The sequence below is a fragment of the Lepidochelys kempii genome, chromosome 3, assembly GCF_965140265.1.
Source record: "Lepidochelys kempii isolate rLepKem1 chromosome 3, rLepKem1.hap2, whole genome shotgun sequence".
NCBI lineage: Eukaryota > Metazoa > Chordata > Testudines > Cheloniidae > Lepidochelys > Lepidochelys kempii.
Window position 1 is genome coordinate 8,535,011 of NC_133258.1, and position 26,867 is coordinate 8,561,877.

Sequence of the window (26,867 nt, forward strand, 5' to 3'; positions counted from 1 at the left end):
TTTGCTGACATTTTCAGACACTTTAGTCATTAGACACTAAATGATAACATTACACTCATTACACTGACAAACTAGCATTTTTTCTAAAGGTTGTAGTCTTTCATTGGAAATTAAGATTGAAGACCTTCTTTTTTACAAGACTCAGAAGAACACCACTGCCCTTCAATTATGTACTGTATATTGATGGTGCACAGCAGTAAAAAGTGTTATATGAAATAGCAGTAGGGAATGATCAGGCCTGATAGCCTGTGTGTCTCACAGTGGGTTACCAATCATACCACGAGGAACTTTTTTGTGGACGCCTCACTTTCTCACAAAGCAGTTCACAGGTTACTTTGTTGCTACCTCAGTTTTCAGACTGCTCATAATTCTCTTCTTCTAAACTTTGTCAGCCGTCACAGAAGGAATGAATCTGACACTTTCCTGTTGCATCATTTTCCTTTTCTTCCCCCCCCTGAAATATACAAAATCAGACCCTCATATTAAATTTGGAATTAAATAAATGCAAATAAAAGAATATACCAGTTGCAGATCAGGAAGCTTTATTAAATCAGGCAGTCTCCCTTGCTCCTGTTTTACTAGCAAAGGGTGAAATTCACCCATTTGCTCAGGACCAGCACCAAACCTATGCACACATCCCTCTTTGCCTCTGTTTTATGTAAGTAGCGTCAACACCTTGTGAATCTTAATAGCTGTGTTTTTTTTTAAAAAAAGCTCCAGCTACTGGATTCATTTGGGTCAGTGAGAATCTTAGTTTTCATTTAAAGTAGTAGTAAGTTTCTAGCCCACACGGTTGCAGAAATAAGCTTGAAAACATTGTCTGAGTGTACCCTAATGGCTCAAACACTAGAAGGCATATAAAAAGAACTCAAAATGCTTTCATGATTTTAAACCAAAGTTAAAGAACCCGGGGAACTACAGACCGCTTAGCCTCACTTCAGTTCCCGGCAAAATCATGGAGCAGGTCCTCAAGGAATCCATTTTGAAGAACTTGGAGGAGAGGAAAGTGATCAGGAACAGTCAGCATGGATTCACCAAGGGCAAGTCATTCCTGACTAACTTAATTGCCTTCTATGATGAGATAACTGGCTCTGTGGATGAGGGGAAAGCAGCGGATGTGTTATTCCTTGACTTTAGCAAAGCTTTTGATCCGGTCTCCCACAGTATGCTTGCCAGCAAATTAAAGAAGTATGGGCTGGATAAATGGACTATAAGGTGGATAGAGAGCTGGCTAGATCATTGGGCTCAATGGGTAGTGATCAATGGCTCAATATCTAGTTGGCAGCTGGTATCAAGCAGAGTGCCCCAGGGTTGGTCCTGGGGCCAGTTTTGTTCAACATCTTTATTAATGATTTGGATGATGGGATGAATTGCATCCTCAGCAAGTTCGCAGATGACACTAAGCTGTGGGGAGAGGTAGATACGCTGGGGGGTAGCGATAAGGTCCAGAGTGACCTAGACAAATTGGAGAATTGGGCCAAAAGAAATCTGATGAGGTTCAACAAGGACAAGTGCAGAGTCCTGCACTTAGGACGGAAGAATCCCATGCCCTGCTAAAGACTAGGGACTGAGTGTCTAGGCAGCAGTTGATTTCTTGAGGATCTCCTCCATGATTTTTCCAGGGACTGAGTTGAGGCTGACTGGCCTGTAGTTCCCTGGATCCTCCTTCTTCCCTTTTTAAAAGATGGGCACTACATTAGCCTTTTCCCAATCATCTGGGACGTCCCACAATCACCATGTTTTCAAAGATAATGGCCAATGGCTCTGCAATCACATCCGCCAACTCCTTTAGCACCCTCGGATGCAGTGCATCTGGCCCCATGGACTTGTACTTGTCCAGCTTTTCTAAATAGTCCTGAACCACTTCTTTCTCCACAGAAGGCTGATCATCTCCTCCCCATACTGTGCTGCCCAGTACAGTAGTCTGGGAGCTGACTTTGTTCGTGATGACAGAGGCAAAAAAGCATTGAGTACATTAGCTTTTTCCACATCCTCTGTCACTAGGTTGCCTCCCCCATTAGGTAAGGGGCCCATATTTTCCTTGACCTTCTTCTTGTTGCTAACATGCCTGTAGAAACTCCTCTTGTTACTTTTAACATCCCTTGCTAGCTGCAACTCCAAGTGTGATTTGGCCTTCCTGATTTCATTCCTGAATGCCTGAGCGCTCTCTCTCTCTCTCTTTCTCTGGGGTTATTTAGACTGCAGAAGAGAAGAGTGAGGGGGGATTTGCTAGCAGCCTTCAACTACCCAAAGGGGGTTTCCAAAGAGGATGGAGCTTGGTGTTAGGATATAGATATTCAGGCCTGTCTGCAAAGGCCTGTACTCTAAGAATTTAGGTGTATTCTTATCACTTGGCTAGTGACAGAGGTATAAAAGAAAGAATCAAAATCACTGTCTGCTGGTGTAAGGGCCTTCTCTTACTGTGACAGTTTGTGGCCCTGTGCTTAGGCTCAGGCCTTTGGCTAAGCAGCAGAGGCAGCCATAAGCTGGGAAGCGAACGGTCACATCCTCACATTCCAAACTAGTCACATTGAAATAAGGTGCTATTGGGCTGTTAGGCACTATCAGGACAGGATTGTATCCCTATCACCTCCAGAGAAAGGGAAGTGCCTAGAAAATGTAAAAGGAAACTTAGTTTGATAGCATCCTGTCTGGCAAGAACTCACTTATCAATAGCTGGGATGTGAAATCCTCACTTCTGCATTGTTTTGTCATTATAGTTCCCACTTTGCTGTTGTTTGTCTGTATAATCTGTCTGGTTCTGTGATTGTTCCTGTCTGCTGTATAATTAATTTTGCTGGGTGTAAACTAATTGAGGTGGTGGGATATAATTGGTTAAATAATCCTGTTACAATATGTTAGGATTGGTTAGTTAAATTTCAGGAAAATGATTGGTTAAGGTATAGCTAAGCAGAACTCAAGTTTTACTATATAATCTGTAGTCAATGAGGAAGTGACTGGGTGTGGGTGGGGGTGGGCATGTGGGTGTGTGAGATGGGAACAGGGAATGGGGGTAAGAAAATTGGAATCATGTTTTGCTAAAGGGGGAAATGGGAACAGGGAATGGGAGTAAGGAAGTTGGAATCATGTTTGGCTAAGGGTAGGAATGGGAACAGGGACACAGGTGTAAGGCTTTGTGGTGTCAGAGCTGGGAAGGAGGATACTAAGGAAGGAAACTGGAATCATGCTTGCTGGAAGTTCACCCCAATAAACATCGAATTGTTTGCACCTTTGGACTTCGGGTATTGTTGCTCTCTGTTCATGCGAGAAGGACCAGGGAAGTAAGTGGGTGAAGGAATAAGCCTCCTAACACTTGGCTGTTCTCAGTGGTGGCAGATGACAAAACGAGAAGCAGTGGTCTCAAGTTGTAGTGGGGGGAGATCTAGGTTGGATATTAGGAAATACTGTTTCACTAGGAGGGTGGTGAAGCACTGGAATGGTTTACCTAGGGAGGTGGTGGAATCTCCATCCTTAGAGGTTTTTAAGGTCTGGCTTGACAAAGCCCTGGCTGGGATGATTTAGTTGGGGTTGGTCCTGCTTTGAGCAGGGGATTGGATTAGATGACATCCTGAGGTCTTTCCAACCCTAATATTCTATGATTCATGATTGTTTGTGGTTGGCACTACTGAGGCACCATACAGGGCACAATTTTTAAAGGAAAAGGAGTACTTGTGGCACCTTAGAGACTAACCAATTTATTTGAGCATGAGCTTTCGTGAGCTACAGCTCACTTCATCGGATGCATACTGTGGAAACTGCAGCAGACTTTATATACACACAGAGAATATGAAACAATACCTCCTCCCACCCCACTGTCCTGCTGGTAATAGCTTATCTAAAGTGATTATCAAGTTGGGCCATTTCCAGCACAAATCCAGGTTTTCTGGATTTAGATAGCTTATCTTTAGATAAGTTTCAGAGTAACAGCCGTGTTAGTCTGTATTCGCAAAAAGAAAAGGAGTACTTGTGGCACCTTAGAGACTAACCAATTTATTAGAGCATAAGCTTTCGTGAGCTACAGCTCACTTCATCAGATGCATATCGTGGAAATGCATCTGATGAAGTGAGCTGTAGCTCACAAAAGCTTATGCTCTAATAAATTGGTTAGTCTCTAAGGTGCCACAAGTACTCCTTTTCTTTTTATCTTTAGATAAGCTATTACCAGCAGGACAGTGGGGTGGGAGGAGGTATTGTTTCATATTCTCTGTGTGTATATAAAGTCTGCTGCAGTTTCCACGGTATGCATCCGATGAAGTGAGCTGTAGCTCACGAAAGCTCACGCTCAAATAAATTGGTTATTCTCTAAGGTGCCACAAGTACTCCTTTTCTTTTTGCGAATACAGACTAACACGGCTGTTACTCTGAAACCAATTTTTAAAGGGTGAGTGCTCAGCATTTTCTGAAACTCAGGTATGTCTAAGGCATTTCCAGTGGGTTGGGGGGCCTCAAACAGAGGCCCCCAACAGCATTAGTCACTTTTGAAAATCTTAGTCTTGAGATCCATTAAATTTAATTTTGCATTCTTAAGTGATGCATAATGCACTGTAAATTTTGCTCTTGGTGTAACTTTCATTTGGCCAGAAGTAGTACCGAAAGAATTCGTGGCTGCAAGTGAATGGATGTACCACAGTAAACAGTTCTTAATCTTTAATCTTTAAAAAAAAAAGACTTTAATCTTGAATCAATAGAGAACATATTCTGTTAAATTAATAGGTCCAGTAAATGCCTTTATCAGGAATCTAACTTAATAGATTTTTTTTTAAATTTAATGGAGCACTAATTTTTCGCTGGGCTTGTATATAATAGCAGCACAGTAAATTATCTTAAAAATAAATGAAGTGAATTGAGTTCACCCAGGCTTCTTTGAAAGAAAGTATTTTTTAAAAAAACTTTATGATCAACATCTTGCAATGTATTGATTTTTACAGTGTATGCCTTATTTATACAGTAATATAGGTGTGCACGGAGCTTTACAGATAAAGCTTGGCAGCTTCCTGCTCCAAAAAGCTTGCAGTCTAGGGTCCCAATCCTGCAACTGGATATATGTGACTTTTCCACAGAGGCACTGAGTGCTTTTCTGGCACACCTGGGGATTTAACCTGTACTGGTGCACAGTTACTATGGAGAAACCCACAGGTGCTCCATTGTTAAGGTTGAAGCTATTTTCCCATGATAAACCCAATTTTTCTCACACCCTTCCGCTTTGCAATAACAGTTCTTGTCTTATTTATTGTAAGCCACTATATTACCCTAACGTGGAGCTAACCCCTCCACCCACTTCCAATATTTAACCATCTCTCTGCCCTCATTGTCCAGGGCTTTCAGTTTTCCTACAATTCACATTATAATTTCCCTCACTCCAGTTGCAGATCATCCTGACTTTCCCCCCTCAGCATCTGTCTATAAATGTTTGACCCAAGCTGGGATTATTTCTGCAATACACCTGACTGCTAATGGAAAACATTCATTTTAGAGCATTCCTAAAACAATATAATACCCCAGTTCAACCTGGTTTGCTCACAGTAAGGTTTTACACTATATATAAAGCGTGATAATCAATATGACGAGGTCCTGTGGGACCTCAATCTGGAAAGCGATTGCAGAACGGAGAGCTACAGCAGCCACGTTGTCTTGGGTTCGTGCTCTTTGATCCCTTTCTGTTGCTATCAGGACTAACTCTCTTGGAAGTATATGGTCAGACAACCGATATCAGTGAAGGGCCTGGGGAATATTCTGGGATCAGATCTTGCATGTTGCATTTTGCTTAAAGCTCAGATATTTCATTCAGCTTTAGCATAGTCTGTTTCATCCCACAGTAACTATATGGGTCCAAATTAGTAGATTTTCCCTTATGCTGGAAGCAGTGTATTCGAGGTAGGCACTAGATATAATACAGAATATGTTTTGGAACTGTATCTGTTTTCAGCCCAGCGCAGCCGCCCTGGCACACAGAGATAGTGGAGAGAGGACTCTTGTCTTGCATAAAAATTCCCCCTCTATGAATTAGCATTGCGAGAATGTTAGCTCCTGCCTCCTCCCAGTGCACATTACACTCTGCAGTGCCACAAACCTCATGTTATGCCTGACACGTGTGCAGATTCACAGGGGCAGAGGAAGGACTCCCTATGTCCTCTCTCTCTCTCTTCTAATACACTTGTGGAGCCCTAAAATTGTAGCCGATGGCATATGTCCCTCTGCTACCACAGAATATCAGATCCACAGAATCGCTGTTGTCCTGTCAAGAGAGGGATTGGAAATTGAACATAAAATGGACAGTCACATAGTGGGGAAAATACAAAAAGACAACTTAATTTAATTAAAACTCAAGTGGAGCAACTTTTTCAGCTTCAGTAAAAGAAGTGGTGCAGTTTTGTTGAATTCAGTCTAGTGCATCAATTCTTTTAGGAACCGAGTGGAAAAAGGGTTGGAATTTGATTACAGTGGAGACTAAATATACTTTTGTGTGAAAAGTGTTTCAGTTTCAGAGACATGCTTGGAGGTGGAAGATAATTGGGTGGCAGGCATTTGAGGATTAAAAACAATTGCACGTCAATGCTTGGGTGGAACTGCTATCGATTTTGAATTGTACAGTGAATGGAGCCAGTGAAAATCAGACTTGTTGTTTTCCCTCTCCTGGCCCCCGGCATTCTCCCTCCCAGGTTAAGCTTTAGTAAACTGAAGTAGTAGTCACATCTGATCCATTGTATAGCTTCCAATGATGGAAATAATGTAGTAATCTTATAACAGTATAAAGTATGGGTAATCTGTAAAGTAGAAACAGAATGAACTATATACACCATTGCCTATTATTGAAGTGATATTTATTGAATTAATGTGACATTAGAATATGATGCATGAATTTTTAATTTAGCTTACTGATAGGCAGCATGGAAAAAAGTCAAAATTCACATGTGTGGTCATGTCAAAAGGTAGTAACAGCAGTAACAATACAAGATTACATTTTTCCTGCGTCCTCTGTACAGGTCAGAATTCCACTTTTAAGAATGCTTCACTTGTGACTGTGATGATGATGATTATTCATGTTTATATAATGCTTACTCTATGTCATGTTAGAAATAGACAAGTTGTCCGAAATATAAAACCGAAGTGGAACTCCAGTTTGTCCAAGGGAACTGTGGGGTTTAGAACCTCTGGAAAAACAGGCCCTTCTTACTTAAATTCAGACATCACTAGGGTTATACAGGTCTTCTTATGGGATAACAGCCCACACTGAGAGGTGAATTGATATATTTTTTTAAAAGAATGAGGAGTACTTGTGGCATCTTAGAGACTAACAAATGTATTTTAGCATAAGCTTTCGTGGGCGAAAACCCATTTCATCAGTGCATCCGATGAAGTGGGCTTTAGCCCATGAAAGCTTATGCTCAAATACATTTGTTAGTCTCTAAGGTGCCACAAGTACTCTTCGTTCTTTTTGCTCATACAGACTAACACGGCTACCACTCTGAAACCTGATATATTTTTGACATACAGATTAGTAAGCAAAACTTAACGTACATCTGTGCCATAGTTATTGACCACTCAAATTTCAGGCTCTCCTAGAGCCATTTTGAAAAGAGTATTTGTGTTTCCATAGCAATCGATATTTTACTACACTTTTCTTTTCTTCTTGCCTTTTAGCTAAACACCATGTCAATGGAAACAGAACAGTGGAACCTTTCCCAGAGGGAACACAGATGGTTTTATTTGGTAAGATATCATGTCTAAAAGAAAAACACTAAACTGTATGGAGAGAATGCATGCCAAACTTCTTGATTTCAGCAACACTCCTTAGGGTTTCACAATCTGGACTGTTATAGCCATTTTTTAATCATCATAACCAACAAAAAACAGTTGGGTTTTTGGTGAAGTGTATGACCAAAAAAGTGGGTATTGCAAGTATTTTTCCTTAGTTTGACAAACAGTATGTTTAATCCTTTATTTTAAGTGTTTTGTATAAATACGGAGTAGCAGTTATTTGCGTATGATAGGCCCTGTGACATAGCTCAGTGCTTTATACAAAATTCTGGAAGTGATTTATGACCCTAGACCTCCACTACACTCAAATATTTGTGGTGAAAGTTTTATCTAGTTTATTTGCATACCTTTCTCAGTTGACTCGTTTCTTCCTTCCTTTCTGCCTAAAGGACAGATTCTGATACCTTTACTCACTCACAAAATAAGTCACTATTACTGTGTAAGCCCATTGACTTCTCATTGGTTGACAGGTGACCCTTCCAATTTTATGTCCTCCCATTTGGTCTTCTCACTGCCCCAAGGGTCTTCACAAAATACCTCCCGGTAGTTGTAGCACATCTCAGATGAAAGGACATATTTATCCTTACCTGGACAATCGCGGAAGTCTTCATGTTTCCCCTGACCATGACCAGGGTTTGCCTGCGTCGCCTAGGTCACATGACAGCGTGCACATATGTGGTGCGCCACACACACCAGGCTCCAGATGCGACCGCTCCAGCAATGGCTGGTGACAGTCTACTCCCTGTCAAGGGACCACCTGGAAAAGGTTGTTACCATTCCAGTGACGATACTTACCTCGCTGTGATGGTGGACCAACCCTGGGTAAGTCCTGGAAGGAGTTCCTTTTGTCAGCACTCCTCACTCAGTCAAGTTGGTTTCGGACGCCTTGGACTTTGGCTGTAGAGTGCACCTCAGCACTCTCCAGACCCAGGAAATGTAGTCCCCAGAGGAAATGACGCTACACATAAATGTCAAAGATCTCAGGGTGGTGCGCAGGGCTTGCGGACTTCCTACCTCACCTGTCGAGCAGAATGGTCAGAGTCTTGATGGACAAGATAGCTTCAGTGTTCTACATCAACAGACAAGGGGGAGCATGATCCTCGGCCCTCTGCCAAGAGGAACTCCATCTCTGGGACTTCTGCATCGACCACAGAATTCATCTAGAAGCGGATCACCTTCCAGGTGCCAAGTACACACTAGCAGATCACCTAAGCAGGGACTCATCCTGTCACCACGAGTGGGTGCTCCACCCGCATGTAGCCAGAACGATCTTCCAGAGGTGGGGAACTCCCCAAGTGGATTTGTTCGCCACCAGGCAGAATCATAGAATCATAGAATATCAGGGTTGGAAGGGACCCCAGAAGGTCATCTAGTCCAACCCCCTGCTCGAAGCAGGACCAATTCCCAGTTAAATCATCCCAGCCAGGGCTTTGTCAAGCCTGACCTTAAAAACCTCTAAGGAAGGAGATTCTACCACCTCCCTAGGTAACGCATTCCAGTGTTTCACCACCCTCTTAGTGAAAATGTTTTTCCTAATATCCAATCTAAACCTCCCCCACTGCAACTTGAGACCATTACTCCTCGTTCTGTCATCTGCTACCATTGAGAACAGTCTAGAGCCATCCTCTTTGGAACCCCCTTTCAGGTAGTTGAAAGCAGCTATCAAATCCCCCCTCATTCTTCTCTTCTGCAGGCTAAACAATCCCAGCTCCCTCAGCCTCTCCTCATAAGTCATGTGTTCCAGTCCCCTAATCATTTTTGTTGCCCTTCGCTGGATTCTCTCCAATTTATCCACATCCTTCTTGAAGTGTGGGGCCCAAAACTGGACACAGTACTCCAGATGAGGCCTCACCAATGTCGAATAGAGGGGAACGATCACGTCCCTCGATCTGCTGGCTATGCCCCTACTTATACATCCCAAAATGCCATTGGCCTTCTTGGCAACAAGGGCACACTGCTGACTCATATCCAGCTTCTCGTCCACTGTCACCCCTAGGTCCTTTTCCGCACAACTGCTGCCTAGCCATTCGGTCCCTTGTCTGTAGCTGTGCATTGGGTTCTTCCGTCCTAAGTGCAGGACCCTGCACTTATCCTTATTGAACCTCATCAGATTTCTTTTGGCCCAATCCTCCAATTTGTCTAGGTCCAGAACAGGAGGTGCCACAGATTTTGCTCCAAAGGGGGTCTGGGCACGGGCTCCTTCTCCGATGCCTTCCTCTTGCCATTGGCAGGAAGCCTGATATACAGGTTTCCTCCGATTCCACTCATCAGCAAGGTCCTACCGAAAATCAAGAGAGACTCAGGTTGTCATGGTGAGGCAAGTCTCCTGCAAGCCCCTGCAGAATCCCATTGCCCCTGGAACTCCCGCAACAAGCCTCTGTGTATCCAGATCCCCCCACACCTAGACCTCCACTGAGCTGCCTGCACCAAGACTGTCCCACACAGAACCCTCTCACCGCACACCTGGATCCCCTACACTGAGTCCCTCCACACTTGGATCCTGCCTGGTTGAACCTGCCTGCCCCACGCCTGGTGTGCCTGGCAGAGAGGGGCAGGGCCCCAGGGTGTTTCTGGGGCAGGCCCAGGCCTTGTGCTATGTCAGGGTCACGTGCAGCCTCATCACTGAGTTGTGTCCCCGGGGTGGAGGGGTGGGGAAGCTTCAGGGTGACCTCACACCTTTGTGGAGCCAGTAGCCTCTGTTCCCCATGACCATGCTGGAGCTTCTGCCTTTATTTATTGACAAATAAAACTTGCAGAATTTTAAAATATAGTGTGCAGAATTTTAAAAAAAAATGGCCCAGAATTTTTAATTTTTTGGTGCAGAACGCCCTCAGGAGTACCAAGTGGATTAGATCAACCGATTTTCTAGACAAAGGAAATGCAGTAATCTTCTCAAAGAAAGAGATCAGGTTGGACTGGCATGACTTACCTTTTGTAACATCATGTTGTATTTTATTACCATTATTGTTTACCTCTGTGTCCTTAACTGCTCTCTTTCAAAACTTGTTCTAACCATTGTTATATTTTAGCTCCAAAACCAGTAGTACTTGGCTTAAAAACACGTCACTGGTCTACTCTACTATTGTAGAGTTTTTCAAAGCAGCAACATGCAGTTCAATTCTTCCTTTTGATAAGCATTATTCATTGGACTTGACAACCAAATCCAATGTTCACTTTGGTAAGGTGAAGCTACAGTCCATTTTTGCCTAGAAATCTTTGCCCACCATCCTCTGTTGGAGACAGTCCTTGCTAATCTGCCAGAAGTGGGAACGCACAGAAGTCCTCAAAAAAGAAAGAGGGATTACCAACATGTAAATTATTTGTTCTTTGAGAGTTGCATCAGTGTCTTCCTAGTATCCACCTGCCTTCTCTCTGCCTTGGAGTTCTTTGTATTTTAGGACTCTGTGGGCTAGGAAGAAGGAACTGAGTAGGTCGGAGACAGGATGTGCTACCTTATATAGACAGAGCCAATGATGTCATCTAGCCTGACAGCACTCTTGCACTCCGCCAGTGGACATGGCTTTGTCATACAGTTCCTCAGCTTGACACTAGAGGTGCCAAATCCTATAAATATGAATGCTTAGAGGCAACTCTTGAAGAACAGTAATTACTAGAAGTAACCTCTTTATTAATATCTAAAAGGAAATGTATCAGTAAACATATGATTTTAGAAGTGTAACCTGCTTTCAGTAAATATTCCCATTACTCAGATATGTTTAGATTTATTTGTAAACTAGTATTATGTTTAATGTCAGGTCTACATGGAGATGCAAAAGATAACCCTTTTCCCAACGTGTGTAATACAGCTTGTTATATAGCTCTAGTTTCTGAGAAGCAGCCTCACTGATGCCAATGCCGATTCTATGTCATTTACTTTGATATGACTTCCTGTTTTGATCCAGGTACTTAGAGGGTGTGTGCGCGCTGTAATTATTCCTGCAGGTTTTCCCATTATGAGAGAACATCACATCTGAGAGATTAAGCTGTCCTCAGATTATTCCAATTCACTTAAAACAGTTACTCTATTTACCATGGCCCAGCTGCATTACATGATATACATGCTGTTCATTACAATAAGGAAATGCTTCCTTATTTTTTACCACTGTGGGAGTCTAGATTTCAAATGTGGCACACTAGTGGCAAATGCATTAACACTAACCAACTAGTGACCTGTTGACCCATCTTGCATCAACCAATCAAAGAACACCTAGAATGATAACTCACAGTAGGTGCATAGTTACTGCACACAATCTCACAGGGGTTACTATGGACTCATATAATGAAATCATTATGACACTTGAAGTGAGATGGAGAAGTGTTCCCAGCTCCTGCTGCTCAAGCAAATGAAGCATTGGGAATCAAACCTAGGTGTCATGCATGGTAGAGCAGAACTCCTCCATTAAGTTGCTGTCCAAGCAATTTCCCTGTTTATCTGGCAATAAAAGTTTTCAATGATTGAAACATTTTGCCTGTGGGGGGAAAATCTTTACAAACTGGGCTATTTTTAACAAAAATATCTGAACAAAGACAATATTTAAAGGGGTACAAAAATTTGAAAAAAAGTATGTTAGGACCCCAAATCAGCAAGAGGATATAGTTATAGTTTTAAAAATTACAAGTAAAGGCCTTGAGCCAGCAAAGCACATGTAACTTCAGTGGGCCTGTTCACTTGTTCAAAGTTACACACATGTTTAAGTGCATTGCTGTATTGGGGCCAGAAATATTTGTCAAATTTTCTCTTTTATTTACTACCAAGATCTGAGTTTAAGACAACATATTTCTGCTTTAGCAATTGCTGCCTCAACACAACTTTCTAACCTCTTCCTGAGAATCAGTGAATTTTTGCTGTACTTTTTGATCAAGGCAGTGGCATTCCTGATGGCCATCACTACTGTCAGGTGAATATAACAAGTGAAAGCTCTATTAATGATGAATTATGCACTTTTCACCAAGAAAATGAAGTTCCAAGAACTACAGTTCACCCATAAGATTTATTTTTTATGGTCTGTAGAAAATATGCTTTCTAACATATTACTATCCACATCCTGAGCAAAAGAAACATCTTAGCCATACTTTTATATGTCAGGAGACATTTAAATCTGTAGCTGAAGAGTTCATAAGACTTCAGAATGTTGTACCAGGTGCATGTGCTGTGACCTAAATTTTAGAGGAAATATCTAAAGCAAAATTGCCAGATGTTGCAAGAAGCATATTTTGGAAGCATAGCGTGCCAGAGAGAACATCCCTCCAGAAGGAATTAATGCTCATTACTCTCCAACATCTTGGGCAGGTGAATGATGCCCTAACTGAGCACATCTGTGAAGCAGCTAGATGGTCAATTTGTCATATAGTCATAAGACACTGTAAAAATGGACACTCATCTCTCTATAAACCTGGAAGGAGGAAATTAATCTGTAAAGACATTGTAGAAGGCAAGGAGCCTTTTTTAATAAAAAGAACAGGAGTACTTGCGGCACCTTAGAGACTAACAAATTCATTAGAGCATAAGCTTTCGTGGGCACAGCTGCCACTCTGAAACTTGTTTATTAAAGGCATGTTTATTAAAGAGATACATGATTTCCATTTCTTTTCGCTCTCTGCTTTCAAACTATAACTCTCAGCCTGTTACTTCCTTATTCTAAGGATTAGTGTAATAGAATCATGCAGGCATAGAGCTTAGGGCCAGAAGGGAGCACCAGATCATGGAGTCTGATTTCCTGTATGTCACAGGTCACCAACACCACCCTGCAGCTGCCCACTAAACTCAACAACCGAAACTAGACTAAAATATTACAGCCCTCAGGAGACTAGCCTATCATGTGTCACCATCAGAGAATAGGAGGGGGCCGAGGTACACCAATGCCTGAGGCCCCTGCAATGGCAGGGAAGTGATTGAGCTGTATCCTGATAATCCTGGCAGGTGACCCAGACCCACATGCTTCAGAAAAAGTTAAAAAAAAAAAGTCACTGCAAATCTGACCTCAGGTAAAATTCCTTCCTGACTTTACAGATGGTGCTCAGTTAGACCATGAGCATGTGAGCTAGAACCAGGCAGCCAAGCACCTGAAAGAGAGAATGCCACTTTAGAACCCTGGCCCATCCTGTCCAATGTCCCATCTTCAGTGGTGGCCATTCCTGATGCTTCAGAGGAAGGAGAGGAAAGGAAAAACAAACAAACAGAATACACTTGGAGGGGTGGGGGTGAAACCCCTTCCTGAAAAAAGAAAAGGAGTACTTGTGGCACCTTAGAGACTAACCAATTTATTTGAGCATAAGCTTTCGTGAGCTACAGCTCACTTCATTGGATGCATACTGTGGAAAATACAGAAGATGTTCTTATACATACAAAGCATGAAAAAATGGGTGTTTACCACTACAAAAGGTTTTCTCTCCCCCTACCCCACTCTCCTGCTGGTAATAGCTTATCTAAAGTGATCACTCACGAAAGCTTATGCTCAAACAAATTGGTTAGTCTCTAAGGTGCCACAAGTACTCCTTTTCTTTTTGCGAATACAGACTAACACGGCTGTCACTCTGAAACCCTTCCTGAAAGCTGCAGGTGACTTGCTTAAAACCCTGAAGCATGAGCTTTTAGAAACATGGGCTCATTTCCGGTATATATCTCAAGGGCTGCTGATCCCTGTCCCTTACTATCACAAACAACTCTGTCATACAATTGCACTAATAAATTTGTCCAGCTCTCTCCCAAAATTAATTAAGTTGTTGCTCCCACAACATTGATTGGGCAGCTATTCCAGAACCTCACTCCTTTCCTGGTTAGAAACACCCTTCTAAGTTCCAGTCTGGAAATTAGTGGCCACACTTTAACTGAAAAATGTCAGGGGATCTTACCCTCCTAATTCTTTGTATAGAGCTTTTGCCTATTGTGTAGTATTTTGCAAAGTTATATTCAAGTTAAGAATGTAGTAAGTTAATTGTTTTCATGATTATGTTAATATTCTTGCAATTTTGGAAGCAGTGTAACAAATCTGTGGCCATATAAGAAAATCATGGTTGTCACTAATCCGAATACCATGTCATTTGGAATTTTATGATGAAGGAGGTGTGGAGAAAAAGGGGGTTACAGGTATTATTTTTTATACTTATATGCACCTCAGTTTACCAGTGTGGTGTTATCCTGAAAGGAGAGAATTAAATCAAAGGAGCCTATAACGGGAAAACCAACAGGAAACAAAACCATTACAAAGATAAGGTGCTATCATAGGAAATACACTGGATTTTTGGGGAAGCTATTAAGTGGGAAAGAACCCCTGTCCTGGCACCCTCTAGTCTAGCAAAGTACACTGCTTCCAGACCTAAACCTAGGATCATAGGAGATGCTAAAACCTTAAAGATGCTGGCCTAGAGAAGATGGGGGTGTTGAGTGGGGAGTCAATAGCATCCCGAGGGGAGTTTCTGAGACATACTCTGTGAAATAGTGTCACATGCCCTGTGAATCAGAGCTTACAAAAGCTGGCAAGGAAAGATGAAGGGGCAGGTAAGATGAAATGTGAAACACCTTTGCTCCATGTGCTACATATGTTTGGATCAAGGAAAAATAAATGCTTTGTTTTGAAGATGCTGCTTCTTGTCACTGCAAACTTTATTCTGTGAGAGGCTCCTGAAGGAAAAGGGCTTGCAGGCATCAAACCCGGCTGGGCATGTCAAGTTAACATGGGTGAGATAAGTGGAGGTGGGGCCCAGAGATCCAGTCTATCACAGATCCTAGCTAGTGCTCCCTCCTGGCCATTCTACTAACAATGCTGTGAGTGGAAACCAAGCCTGTGTGTTCTGGATCCCCAAGGCTGTGTGTGCAGCTTCTGGAGCCTGTCTGCCATCCCCGCCCTGCATATTTAGGCACAGCACTAACCCTTCAGGCTTCCCAGTACCTAAACACGTTCCTCTCCCAGGACTCCATCCCAAAGGTGTGCAGCTTCTGGTTACAGTATAACTCGCTCAGGGGCAATGTGTAGTTGTGAATGCTTAACATGTGCTGGAAGAAAGGCTTTGCACCAATCCTAGCACATTGCTATTTATGTAACAGATAAAGCACAGGAAAGAACTGACCATCCTAAATACAAAGTCCTTCATTAGTCCCTTGGTAGTGGGCTCATCTGTGTTCCAGCAGGCAGGCAGACTCCTCTATCCCCTTGCATATGCTGTCCTTGCAGCAGCTTCCCTCATCTTGATCTGGTGCAAAATGGCTCTCCCCCGTGAATTCCTTTATAGACTCCAGCTGGTGTCACCTGCTTCTTTTCTTCTGTCTTTTGGTACCTTTCCCCTTCTCCCACCCCCTCCCTTCAGACAATTGGAGAAAGTGTCCTCTCCTAGCTGGAGCAAACCTTTTGTCCCAAAGTGTTTTACTCTGAGCACACGATGGTTGAGTGATGATCACCCTATTGTCTCTGGCCCGGCAGAGACATGAGACAACCATGCTAACTCATGGTTGATCTACATACATGTAGCTTTCCATGACACAGTAACTTCATGACATAGTTTCATGAAATAATCCACAGTTCGGAAGTGTTACTGCTAGAACTCCCAAATTGTCATATTACTGTGCCACAGTCATCCCTGCTCCCAGCAGAGTTCTGGTCCGCAGCATCTTCTAGCTGTGTCAGTGTCTCACCAGCTGAGCAGGACTCTTGGCCAGAGACACACTCAGCACTGACTCAGATTCCCCAGTGAGGGTAGACAGTGAGCATGGCTACTGAAGCTGGCCTTGATTGGTTCACAGCTGAGATCTGAGGGTTTAACCCTGTTACATCATTACACAAAATAACACATGAGGAAAAATAACTTCCCACAATCTCTCAGTCAGAATCTCAGAACCTTCTTTTCCACTGAATGCATCTGATGAAGTGAGCTGTAGCTCAGGAAAGCTTATGCTCAGATAAATTTGTTAGTCTCTAAGGTGCCACAAGTCCTCTTTTTCTTTTTGAGAACCTTTTTTGGTATTCATATTTACTCAGGCTACAAGCAGGGCAATGAAGTCCATCATACCCCCATCTGTTTGCTTGCCAGCCCCTGATCAGGCAAATCCTTATATCCTTCTGCCTGGATTCCCAGAGCATGGCTTGGCCCTCTCCTCCTGTTCAGGCTGCCTGTGTTTGTCCTGGTCAGCAACCTTCTATTGCCTCAGCTCTGTCTCCTCACTCTGGTGCCTGGCTCCAGCTCCATCTGTCACTCCTGCACAAGCAGTCTTTTCCATGCCAGCCTCCACAGCTCTGGACCTCTTGCCCTAGCCACTACATGTGCTGGGCCATCTGTGGAACCATCCCACTGGTCACCTGCATGCCCTGTAGAAGGAAAAGGGACCCCTTCTGGCCCTTGGTTTGGAGCAGGTGCCCCATCCTTCCTCAAGGCACATGAGCCCAGCATGGCCACCAGCTCCAATTTCTTCTGACCAGCAGCAGACAAACCTTGCTGCCCACACCAGCTCAGCAGCTGCTCTTTCTTGAGTTGCTCATTAGCATACTTGCTAACTAACTAACTTTACCAAGACAAACTAACAGACCTGCTCCTGGCTTTCAACTTAAGAGCGAAAGTGTAAACCCGAGCAAAAGTATTTCAAAAAGCTTCCCAAGCGACCATGTAGATCCCACCATTCAGTATCCGAGAGGAAACAGAGTTGAGAGCAAGTTACCTTCACAGTGTATGCAGACAAATACCTGAGACTGGGGTGGGGGTGTCTGCCTGGGGGAGTGAGACAGCTTCCTGCTCCATGGGATCAAGGAGTCATACTGACCTGAAGGGAAAGTCTCTGGGTGTGTCTCCATAGCAAAGAAAAACCCACGACTGGCCTGGGCCAGCCGACCCAGGCTTGTGGGGCTCAGGCTGCGGGGCTGTTTCATTGCTGGGTAGACTCTGGGTTCGGGCTGGAGCGCAGGCTCTAGGACCCTGCAGTCTGGAAAGGTCCCAAACCTCAGGCTCTAGGACCCTGCAGGCTGGCAAGATCCCAAACCACAGGCTCCAAAGGCAGCAGAGAGCACGGTGATGACGGTGTGTTCAGCCAACACCAGGGACAGTGAGGCAGTTTCAATGCCCTGCCAAGTCTATGGCACCCACCCAAAGGTGCGAAATGCCCAGATAATGTGTGCGACAGCTGCTTGGGAGATGACAGTGGTAACTATAGCCAGGAAGAAGTGGGAACTTTGTCTGATGGTGTGTGGTAATGTAAAGGACCTTGAGCCTGGTGGGGGAAGAACTACTGCTCACCTGGACTCAGTGTCGGGGGATCAATACTCTTCCCCCATATCCCCAAGAAGCTGTGGTTAGGCCAAAGGGACTGCTTGCCCAACCCCTCTGCGGTTAAAAGCAGTGCATGGTTGAGAGCTGTTTCACAGGGAGCCAGCCTTGCCTTATTTCTCCCTTTTATCCCGAGTTGCTTCCTGGAATGCTCCAAGTGTGGGGAAGGGAACCTCAGCCCACTGCCAGGGCAGCCGACACCTTGAAGGACAAAGGGGCACCACACACACTCCCTAGAAACTGGATGGGAATTGGGAGTTGCAGGACCAGATATCAAATTTATATCCAAAGGTTTTGGGATGACAGGGGCAAAAGGGGGCATGGGAGAGCTCCTCCTACAGATCCACCCCATAGGTTTTAAAGAGAAATTATATGGGCTGGTTGTCAGACAAATCTGAACAGATTGATGAATGACGTAAGCTGCTTGTTAGCAGAATGTTTATGATATGACGAGTTGCAATGCAAAATTATGAAAAGTAACAGCAGAAACGCCATTCAGGGAATAAGCCATGGGTTCCCCTCTGAGGCCGGTGAGACACTGTTATGAGGTGGCTCGCTCCTGGGATTAAATCATGTCACGCTTCCCTGTGCCAGACCAGGTGCCCATATTCTTCCTCATAATTGTCATGGGTCAGCCCTGCCTGGAGTGCCCTCCGCCAGCAGGCCAGAGCACGACAAGTGTGCCTACTGCAGTCCCCCCTTTCAGAGGCCCCTAGACCAGTCCCATCTGTCTTTCTTAGTGCCAATAGCTCTTATTGGGCTAATTTATTCCAAAAGTCCTGGGCACGTAAACTGTAAGAAAACAAGTCCAAACGCCAAGTTCCTCAGCCGTATCCAGACATTACATCAAATACAGCCCCGACATCCCTTGCCACACCACAGTACTCCAGGTCAGCTCCTGCATCTCTTGTCAGGCCCCGGCTCTTCTGTTAATGAGAAACCTTCTTTTAATTTCCAGCCTGAATTTGTTCATGGCCAGTTTTTACCCATTTGCTCTGGTGCCAACATTGTCCTTTAGATTCTTCCTCCCTGGCATTTACCCCCCTGAGGTATTTGTAGAGATCAATTATATCTCCTCTCAGCCTTTGTTTTGCTAGGATGAACCAGCAAATTCTTAATTTCCTCTTATGAGATAGGTTTCAGAGGAACAGCCGTGTTAGTCTGTATTCGCAAAAAGAAAAGGAGTACTTGTGGCACCTTAGAGACTAACCAATTTATATTGGTTATAAGGTGCCACAAGTACTCCTTTTCTTCTTATGAGATAGGCCCTCTCTCCCCCAGTCATCCTAGTAGCTCTTCTCTGCACATGTTCTAGTTTGAATTCATTTTCCTTGAACATGGGTGACCAGAATAGTACACAGTATTCCAGATTATGAATACTGCCTTGTACAAAGGCATTGATACTTTGTCTCTGCTTAAAATGCCTTGCCAGAGACATCCTAGGATTGCATTTGCCATTTTTACAGCTGCATTACATTGGTGGCTCAGCATCATCCTGTGATCAACCCACTCGTCTCTCTCCTCCTCTATCACTTCCAACTGATGAGCCCACAGTTTATAGCAGAAATTCTTATTATTAGATCCTAAGTGCATGACCTTGTACTTTGTACTATTAAATTTCATTCCATTTCTGTCACTCCAGTCTTCAAGGTCATCCATTTCTTCCTTATAATATTCCAATTTCCCTCTGTATCGATGATGCCTCCCACTTTGAATCATCAGCACATTTCATTAGCACACTTCTCCTTGTGCCAAGGTCATTAGTAAAAATATTAAATAAGATTGGTCCCAAGACTGATCCTTAAGGAACTCGACTGGATACCGTCCCCCAGTCTGGATAATTCACCATTGCCTTCTTGCCTTTAGCCAGTTCCTTACCTATCTTACAATTCTTACTAATTCCCAGTTTACCCAATTTAACTAATAATTTCCCATGTGGTACTATGTCAAATGCTTTATTGAAGTCCAAGTGTATTAGATCTACCTTATTTCCCTTATCTAAAAGATCAGTTCTTTTCTCAAAGAAGAATATCAGGTTAGTCATATTAGAGTAGTCATAAAAACCTTAAAATAAAGTCTAGGAACCTGATTCTGTGTTGCCCTCCATTGTGTCATCATTGACACCAGTGCAAAGTGGGTGTAAAATGCTACTATTCGGATATGGTAGAATTTCATACCTATTTTGCATTGGTGTCAATGACTGTGACAGACATGGCAATTTCCTGCAATATCTTGGACAAACATTAATGAACAAAGTTAAACTCTACTGGATTAAGTTTATGTATCATTGTGAGCCAGGGATTGTATGTAATTCCATGTCTAGGGGGACCACAGTCATACAGGAACTACAAACAGTGCAGGAGGGTGCGGTTAAGCAAATTGTCTCACGTAACATCTCCACAGAACTACAACCCCCTGGAGAGAGGCTTGCATATACTGGTTCAAACTGCATTCTCCAGGGACCAACAGACAAATAAAGGAATTTTGGTTAAATAGCCTGCATTAAAACTGAGTCAGGGCCTTCTTTCTGATCCAACAAACCTTCTTTCCAAGGGGAGCCCCAATTCTTCTTGGGAAGGATTGGAAGGACCTGGCCCAGTCAATGTGCTTGTTCTGAGCTAACAGCTGTTATGAACTTGTGCCTGCAGAAAAGCTTGTTGGTGGGGGTTTGATGGATTGGTCACTGGCCAGAGCTTTTGTTGAAGTTGGGGCGAACTCTGCTAAGGTTAATAGCATGTGTGAAGGTTCTTTTATTGTTTTTAATGATTTCTCTGTAACGCTTTGACCTTAAGACTAAATGTGCTTGCTTAGAAAGAGCTATGTGGTAATGTATAACTGTGGCAATTACAGCATTTAAAGCTCTCAAAGAGTAAGCAAAATGCAAATGCAGGTCTGTTTAAGTGGTCTGCCTTGCTGGGGAATAACGCAATGTAGGCACGGAACGGTTTAGCCTGGAAATACCCTGGTCAGGAGGGTGAAAGACGGGTCACTGCCCAAGAGAGGTTACGGCTCGGGAGCTGGAGGCCTAAGAGTGGGTGGACCATAGAGAGGGAATACAGGTGCAGTTGCCATGAACTGTGAAAGTGACTGAACAAGGTGCAGAGTAATGGGGAATCAGGCCCCAGATATTTACAAAATGCTGCATTTCACTGGGTCTTTACCAAGGACAATTCCTTAGGTACACTATGCATTAATAAGGGGATAATAAAATCTCTAATGCAAAGAAAAAGCTGTCCTTGATTGGCAGAAGTCTTTGTAACATTCTTGTATTTCAAAGGATCACATGTCTTTCCTTTTGCTCCTGAAAACAAAAGTAATGAGGCTTTGGAAGCAGTGTGTTCTGTGTCCTTCAGAAACTCACAGAGGCTGTTTATGCCCTCTTTTTATTTTATAATTCCTGAGCTAGCAGAAAATTAGCTCTGTGTGAATGTCCATTTAATAGCATGCATTGTATATAAAATACGACATTCCATTTTTTTCATCTACTCAGATTGCAACTTCAAATCAATATTAGCCACCTCAAAAAACCCCTTATAATTATGCATTTGGAGCCTGATCCAACACCTCTTGATGTCAGTGGAAGAAGTGTCATTGATTTCAACAGGCATTGGATTGGGACCCCCGCTCAGCAGTCTGCATTAGCAGATATTGACCCTAAAGAAGAATTTAGGGTGCCAGAATTTTCATGAGGCTAAAAAGTAAAAATGTATCACAGATTGGGCTAATTCTCTTACTCACACTGCTGTTACTCCATTGAGTTCAGTAGTGTTTACTCCTAATTTTCACTGGTGTAAGTGAGAAGAGAATTATGCCTAAAGTGGCTAGCCAAACTGATGTTAATTGACTTACAATAGAGTCATCACAGGAGAACAAAGATGTGGAGTTTTTGGGGGGAAATTGGAATCTCACATAGAAGAACATTGTTTATTTTATGCTTGTCAGGATTTAAAAACTGATAATTTTAGACTTTTCTATAGCATTCGTCTCTGTATTATCTGAGCACCTCACACATTAACGGATTTACCCTCATACACCACTGTGTGTGTGGGGGGGGGGGAGGGAGGGAGGAGAGAAGTGTTAGAACCATCAGTGCTCAGTACCTCAGAAAATCAGGTCCTTAGATGTCTCCTAAGTTGGGCATCCAAAATCAGTGGATACTTAAAAAAAAAAAGAAATAAATCTTGCTTCAGCATCTTAACCGAATGCTCATTGGAGTCAATGGGAATCTTTCCATTGACTTCATTGGGCTTTGGAACAGGCCCTAAGGGTCACATTTTTAAAAGCCCACAGTGCCATTTTCAAAAGTGACTTAGGGTCAGATTATTTAAAGGTATCTAAGCACCTAACTCCCAGTGGTCATATAGGAAATCTGTATCAGAGCCAGGAATAGAAACCAGTTTTCCTGCTACCAAATGCAGAATTTAGCCAGAAAATCATCCTTCCTTTTTGTGCCATAGTAGGGTTAATTTTGTTTTGTTTTTAACATTTAGCTATTTAAAATCCAGTGGAGTTTCTCCATGAGATTATAAAAATGGGTAGAGAGGCCAATTTTTTCAGTATAAAACTTGACAAGCTTTGTAAAATTCTGGGTAAATAATTATACTTTTAATTAAGGTCTACAAAAACAATGTTTGAAATGCCAGGGCCATTTCCAGCACAGACGGTATCGTAGCTGGCTGAATAAATTATACAATAAATGGTGTGATTTTTTTTGAATGAACTGAAAGATAATATCGTCCTGATTTGCCTACCCCAGATTGGTGCTTGGGGGCCAGTGTTGCTGCTGGAGGTGCCTATAGGGTCACGTTTTTCAGATGAGATGTAAAACTGAATCCTGACTAGTTGTTGCATAGGAAGGTGGCATAAAACTTTACACAAGATATGGGGCACATTAACTCCGGGGTGCTGATTAAATTTCATTCTGCTTACCTAACTTCCCTTCTTTTTTAGTTTCTGTCTTAAATGCTTATGTACCATTAAAGATAACTATTTGCTAATCTCTGCCTGGCATATTAGAGATGGATGATATGATTCCTGTATAGGAATGTCTGTAAAATACTTTGGGAGCCTTTGTGTGGAAATGGGTTATGCGGCTTGTAGGGACTGTTTTCTGAGAGCTTTGATAATTTTTATATTAAGTCATTAGGGGATAAGGGAATCCCAAAATAGATTCAACAAACCTGGGGAACTGAAATGCAAGAGTGCAATGTTTCTGGATGGTGCATGCAACTCTTCCTCTAGTATGTGGTCCTTTACAAATGAAAACCTTCAGTTCTCCTTTAAAAACAAAGCGATGCATGTATAAATGGAGGTACAATGCTGGCAGCACTGCAAGCCACTGGCACCATAACCTGTGAATATGTGCTGAGGGCTTGTTTTCATTAAAGTTTTTACCCTGAGTTAATTGATCGCCAGTTAACTTGAGTTAGTTCACTCCTTTGTAAAGGCTAGTCTGGATGGTCCCTGAATGTCTGTACCAGGCTCTGAGTGTTTGTGGCTTACCCCTAAACTAAGAAGAGTGCCGTGGAAATGCCTATAAATAATCATAAAGGAGAGCCTCATATGTGCAGCTCTGTAGAGGTTCAGGGTCAAATTGTGCCCACTCCCTGCACAACTGTTCAAGGGAGGGACGGGGTCAAGAACCCCCACTGTCCCTGCCATCTATTCCTTCACAGGTGCAGAGCACATTAAGAGCCTTACAGTCAAGAAGCACAGGAATTCTACATGATTAAGTTCACTGCTGGTGGCAGCCTGTGCAAAGGGGTAGGGAGGCAATAGGGCCATGTCCCTGGCTTTAGAAGGGGGGGGGGTTGCAAACGTCACCCTTTAGGAGAATGAGGCAGGGGTGATGTTTGGGTAGTGTGGCTCTGCATTGTCCTCAATGCAAGACAGTGCCTTAACTGTAGTGTGGAAGAAAAAACACATGAAAATCTAAAAGAAAGAAAATGATCAATGTTTCAAATAAGATAAGAAGAACCAAACACAGTAAATTCTGATTTGAATTGAACCTATAGGTAATCTTGAAACAGCCACAGTTATTTATTTGCCAGCCAAGAAAACTGCGTGCAACATGTCAGGCTTTGAGATAAAATATATTGTCTTAAATCCTACATTATAATAATAAATAATATAATCCTGGTGTGACACATTTCTGCTTGAACCTTGACTGAAAATTATTGAGGATTATGTTGTGAATTATGTAGTAGCAGTCAGCCATGCAAGCAAAAAAAGATGTAACGTGGATGAAATATTGAAATGTATTTATAATTAGCTACAATATTTGTATGTCATCCTGGAGCCTAAAATGCCCACTGCCCTTCAAGAAGGGGAGCGTCTTTTTGCAGGAACTCCATGATATTCAGTGGAATTCACCCTGTAGGACAGGTAGTATTTTACAGTCTTATGGTACAACTTAGGTCAGGATATGTCTATACTACAAAGAAAAGCCTGCAGCGTCAATTCTTAGAGCCCGAGTTAATTGACTCAGGCTTGTGGGGCTTGGGCTGAGCAGCTAAAAATAGCAGTGTAGACATTCTTGCTCAGGCTGCAGCCTGGGCTCTGAAACCCAGCGAGTGGGGAAGGGGCTCCAGCCTCAGCGGGTACGTCTATACCTTTATTTTTAGCCCCACAGCTCAAACCGCGCAAACCCAAGTCAATTGACCCAGCCTTTGAGATGTAGTGCAGTGCAGTCATAACCTTAGAGGTCTAAGCATCAGGTTGGGAAAGGCCAGACTCTTCAGAGTCAAAGTTCAAATCCCCACAGGATCATTTCAGCCCTTTATCCTGAGGCAGACAAAGCGAGTACAATCTAACCATTTCACTGTGTGGAAGCCTTTTGAATAAGACCTTAAAAATCAAGGCCCATTCCACTGCGTGAGGACATTAAAGATCTGTCAGCACCCTTCAGGAGAACAGAATTTGCCTTGGTGTCACTGATCAAAATTGTCCCTCTCCATAATGTAGTGTGCTGTTTGGCCATAAGTGTCTGCAGTTCCTCTTCATATTCCCACTAATGGGGTTCATTGGGACAGTGGTAAAATGAAAAAGAGTCAGCTCTAACTACACTAATATTATCTTAATCGTTAAACTATGTACCAAAAGACAGTTTGGGGCCAAAATCCGTCTGAAAGAGTCAGCAGCGAGGTTCCTTGATTCCACAGTAGATGTGGTCAGATAGGAATTTAGATGGTTGGGGCTAGCACCACTCTTACATAGCCTCAGGCTCTGACCAACCTAGTGGTTGTGCAAATCCTAATGAGCATGGCTTTCCAAAAGGTTCTGGAGCCTCATAGCACAGGTTCCTCAAATCCCTAAGACAAGTGTATGTGCAGAGGCAATGAGGCTGGATAAAACCCAGAGTGTTGGCCAAAAGGAAAGGAGGACTTGTGGCACCTTTGAGACTAACCAATTTATTTGAGCATGAGCTTTCGTGAGCTACAGCTCACTTCATCGGATGCATACCGTGGAAACTGCAGCAGACTTTATATACACACAGAGAACATGAAACAATACCTCCTCCCACCCCACTGTCCTGCTGGTAATAGCTTATCTAAAGTGATCATCAAGTTGCGCCATTTCCAGCACAAATCCAGGTTTTCTCACCCTCCACCCCCCCACACACAAACTCACTCTCCTGCTGGCAATAGCCCATCCAAAGTGACAACTCTCTACACAATGTGCATGATAATCAAGTTGGGCCATTTCCTGCACAAATCCAGGTTCTCTCACCCCCTCACCCCCCTCCAAAAAACACACACACAAACTCACTATCCTGCTGGTAATAGCTCATCCAAAGTGACCACTCTCCCTACAATGTGCATGATAATCAAGGTGGGCCATGTCCAGCACAAATCCAGGCTTTCTCACCCCCCCCCCTTTTTTTCCCGGGGACACACACACACACACAAACTTACTCTCCTGCTGGCAATAGCTCCTCCAAACTGAACACTCTCCAACTTTAAATCCAAGTTTAACCAGAACGTCTGGGGCGGGGGGTAGGAAAAAACAAGGGGAAATAGGCTACCTTGCATAATGACTTAGCCACTCCCAGTCTTTATTTAAGCCTAAATTAATAGTATCCAATTTGCAAATGAATTCCAATTCAGCAGTTTCTCGCTGGAGTCTGGATTTGAAGTTTTTTTGTTTTAAGATAGCGACCTTCATGTCTGTGATTGCGTGACCAGAGAGATTGAAGTGTTCTCCGACTGGTTTATGAATGTTATAATTCTTGACATCTGATTTGTGTCCATTTATTCTTTTACGTAGAGACTGTCCAGTTTGACCAATGTAAATGGCAGAGGGGCATTGCTGGCACATGATGGCATATATCACATTGGTGGATGTGCAGGTGAACGAGCCTCTGATAGTGTGGCTGATGTTATTAGGCCCTGTGATGGTGTCCCCTGAATAGATATGTGGGCACAGTTGGCAACGGGCTTTGTTGCAAGGATAAGTTCCTGGGTTAGTGGTTCTGTTGTGTGGTATGTGGTTGTTGGTGAGTATTTGCTTCAGGTTGCGGGGCTGTCTGTAGGCAAGGACTGGCCTGTCTCCCAAGATTTGTGAGAGTGTTGGGTCATCCTTTAGGATAGGTTGTAGGTCCTTAATAATGCGTTGGAGGGGTTTTAGTTGGGGGCTGAAGGTGACGGCTAGTGGCGTTCTGTTATTTTCTTTGTTAGGCCTGTCCTGTAGTAGGTAACTTCTGGGAACTCTTCTGGCTCTATCAATCTGTTTCTTCACTTCCGCAGGTGGGTATTGTAGTTGTAAGAAAGCTTGATAGAGATCTTGTAGGTGTTTGTCTCTGTCTGAGGGGTTGGAGCAAATGCGGTTGTATCGCAGAGCTTGGCTGTAGACGATAGATCGTG

The 26,867-nt window shown here is 43.3% G+C and overlaps 1 protein-coding gene across 9 annotated transcripts in view; it reads left to right on the forward strand.

The window, feature by feature from the left end:
• Positions 1–26,867, forward strand: part of MSRA (methionine sulfoxide reductase A) — a 449,168-nt gene that overhangs the window by 187,180 nt on the left and 235,121 nt on the right. For 8 of the 9 annotated variants that reach the window (XM_073335656.1, XM_073335660.1, XM_073335662.1 and 5 more), the window contains one exon: positions 7,642–7,710. In XM_073335656.1, the coding sequence (XP_073191757.1) occupies positions 7,642–7,710 (69 nt within the window). Of the gene's footprint in view, positions 1–7,641; positions 7,711–12,574; positions 12,657–26,867 lie in introns of those variants that run through there. The other variant, XM_073335664.1, reaches the window with a different exon arrangement.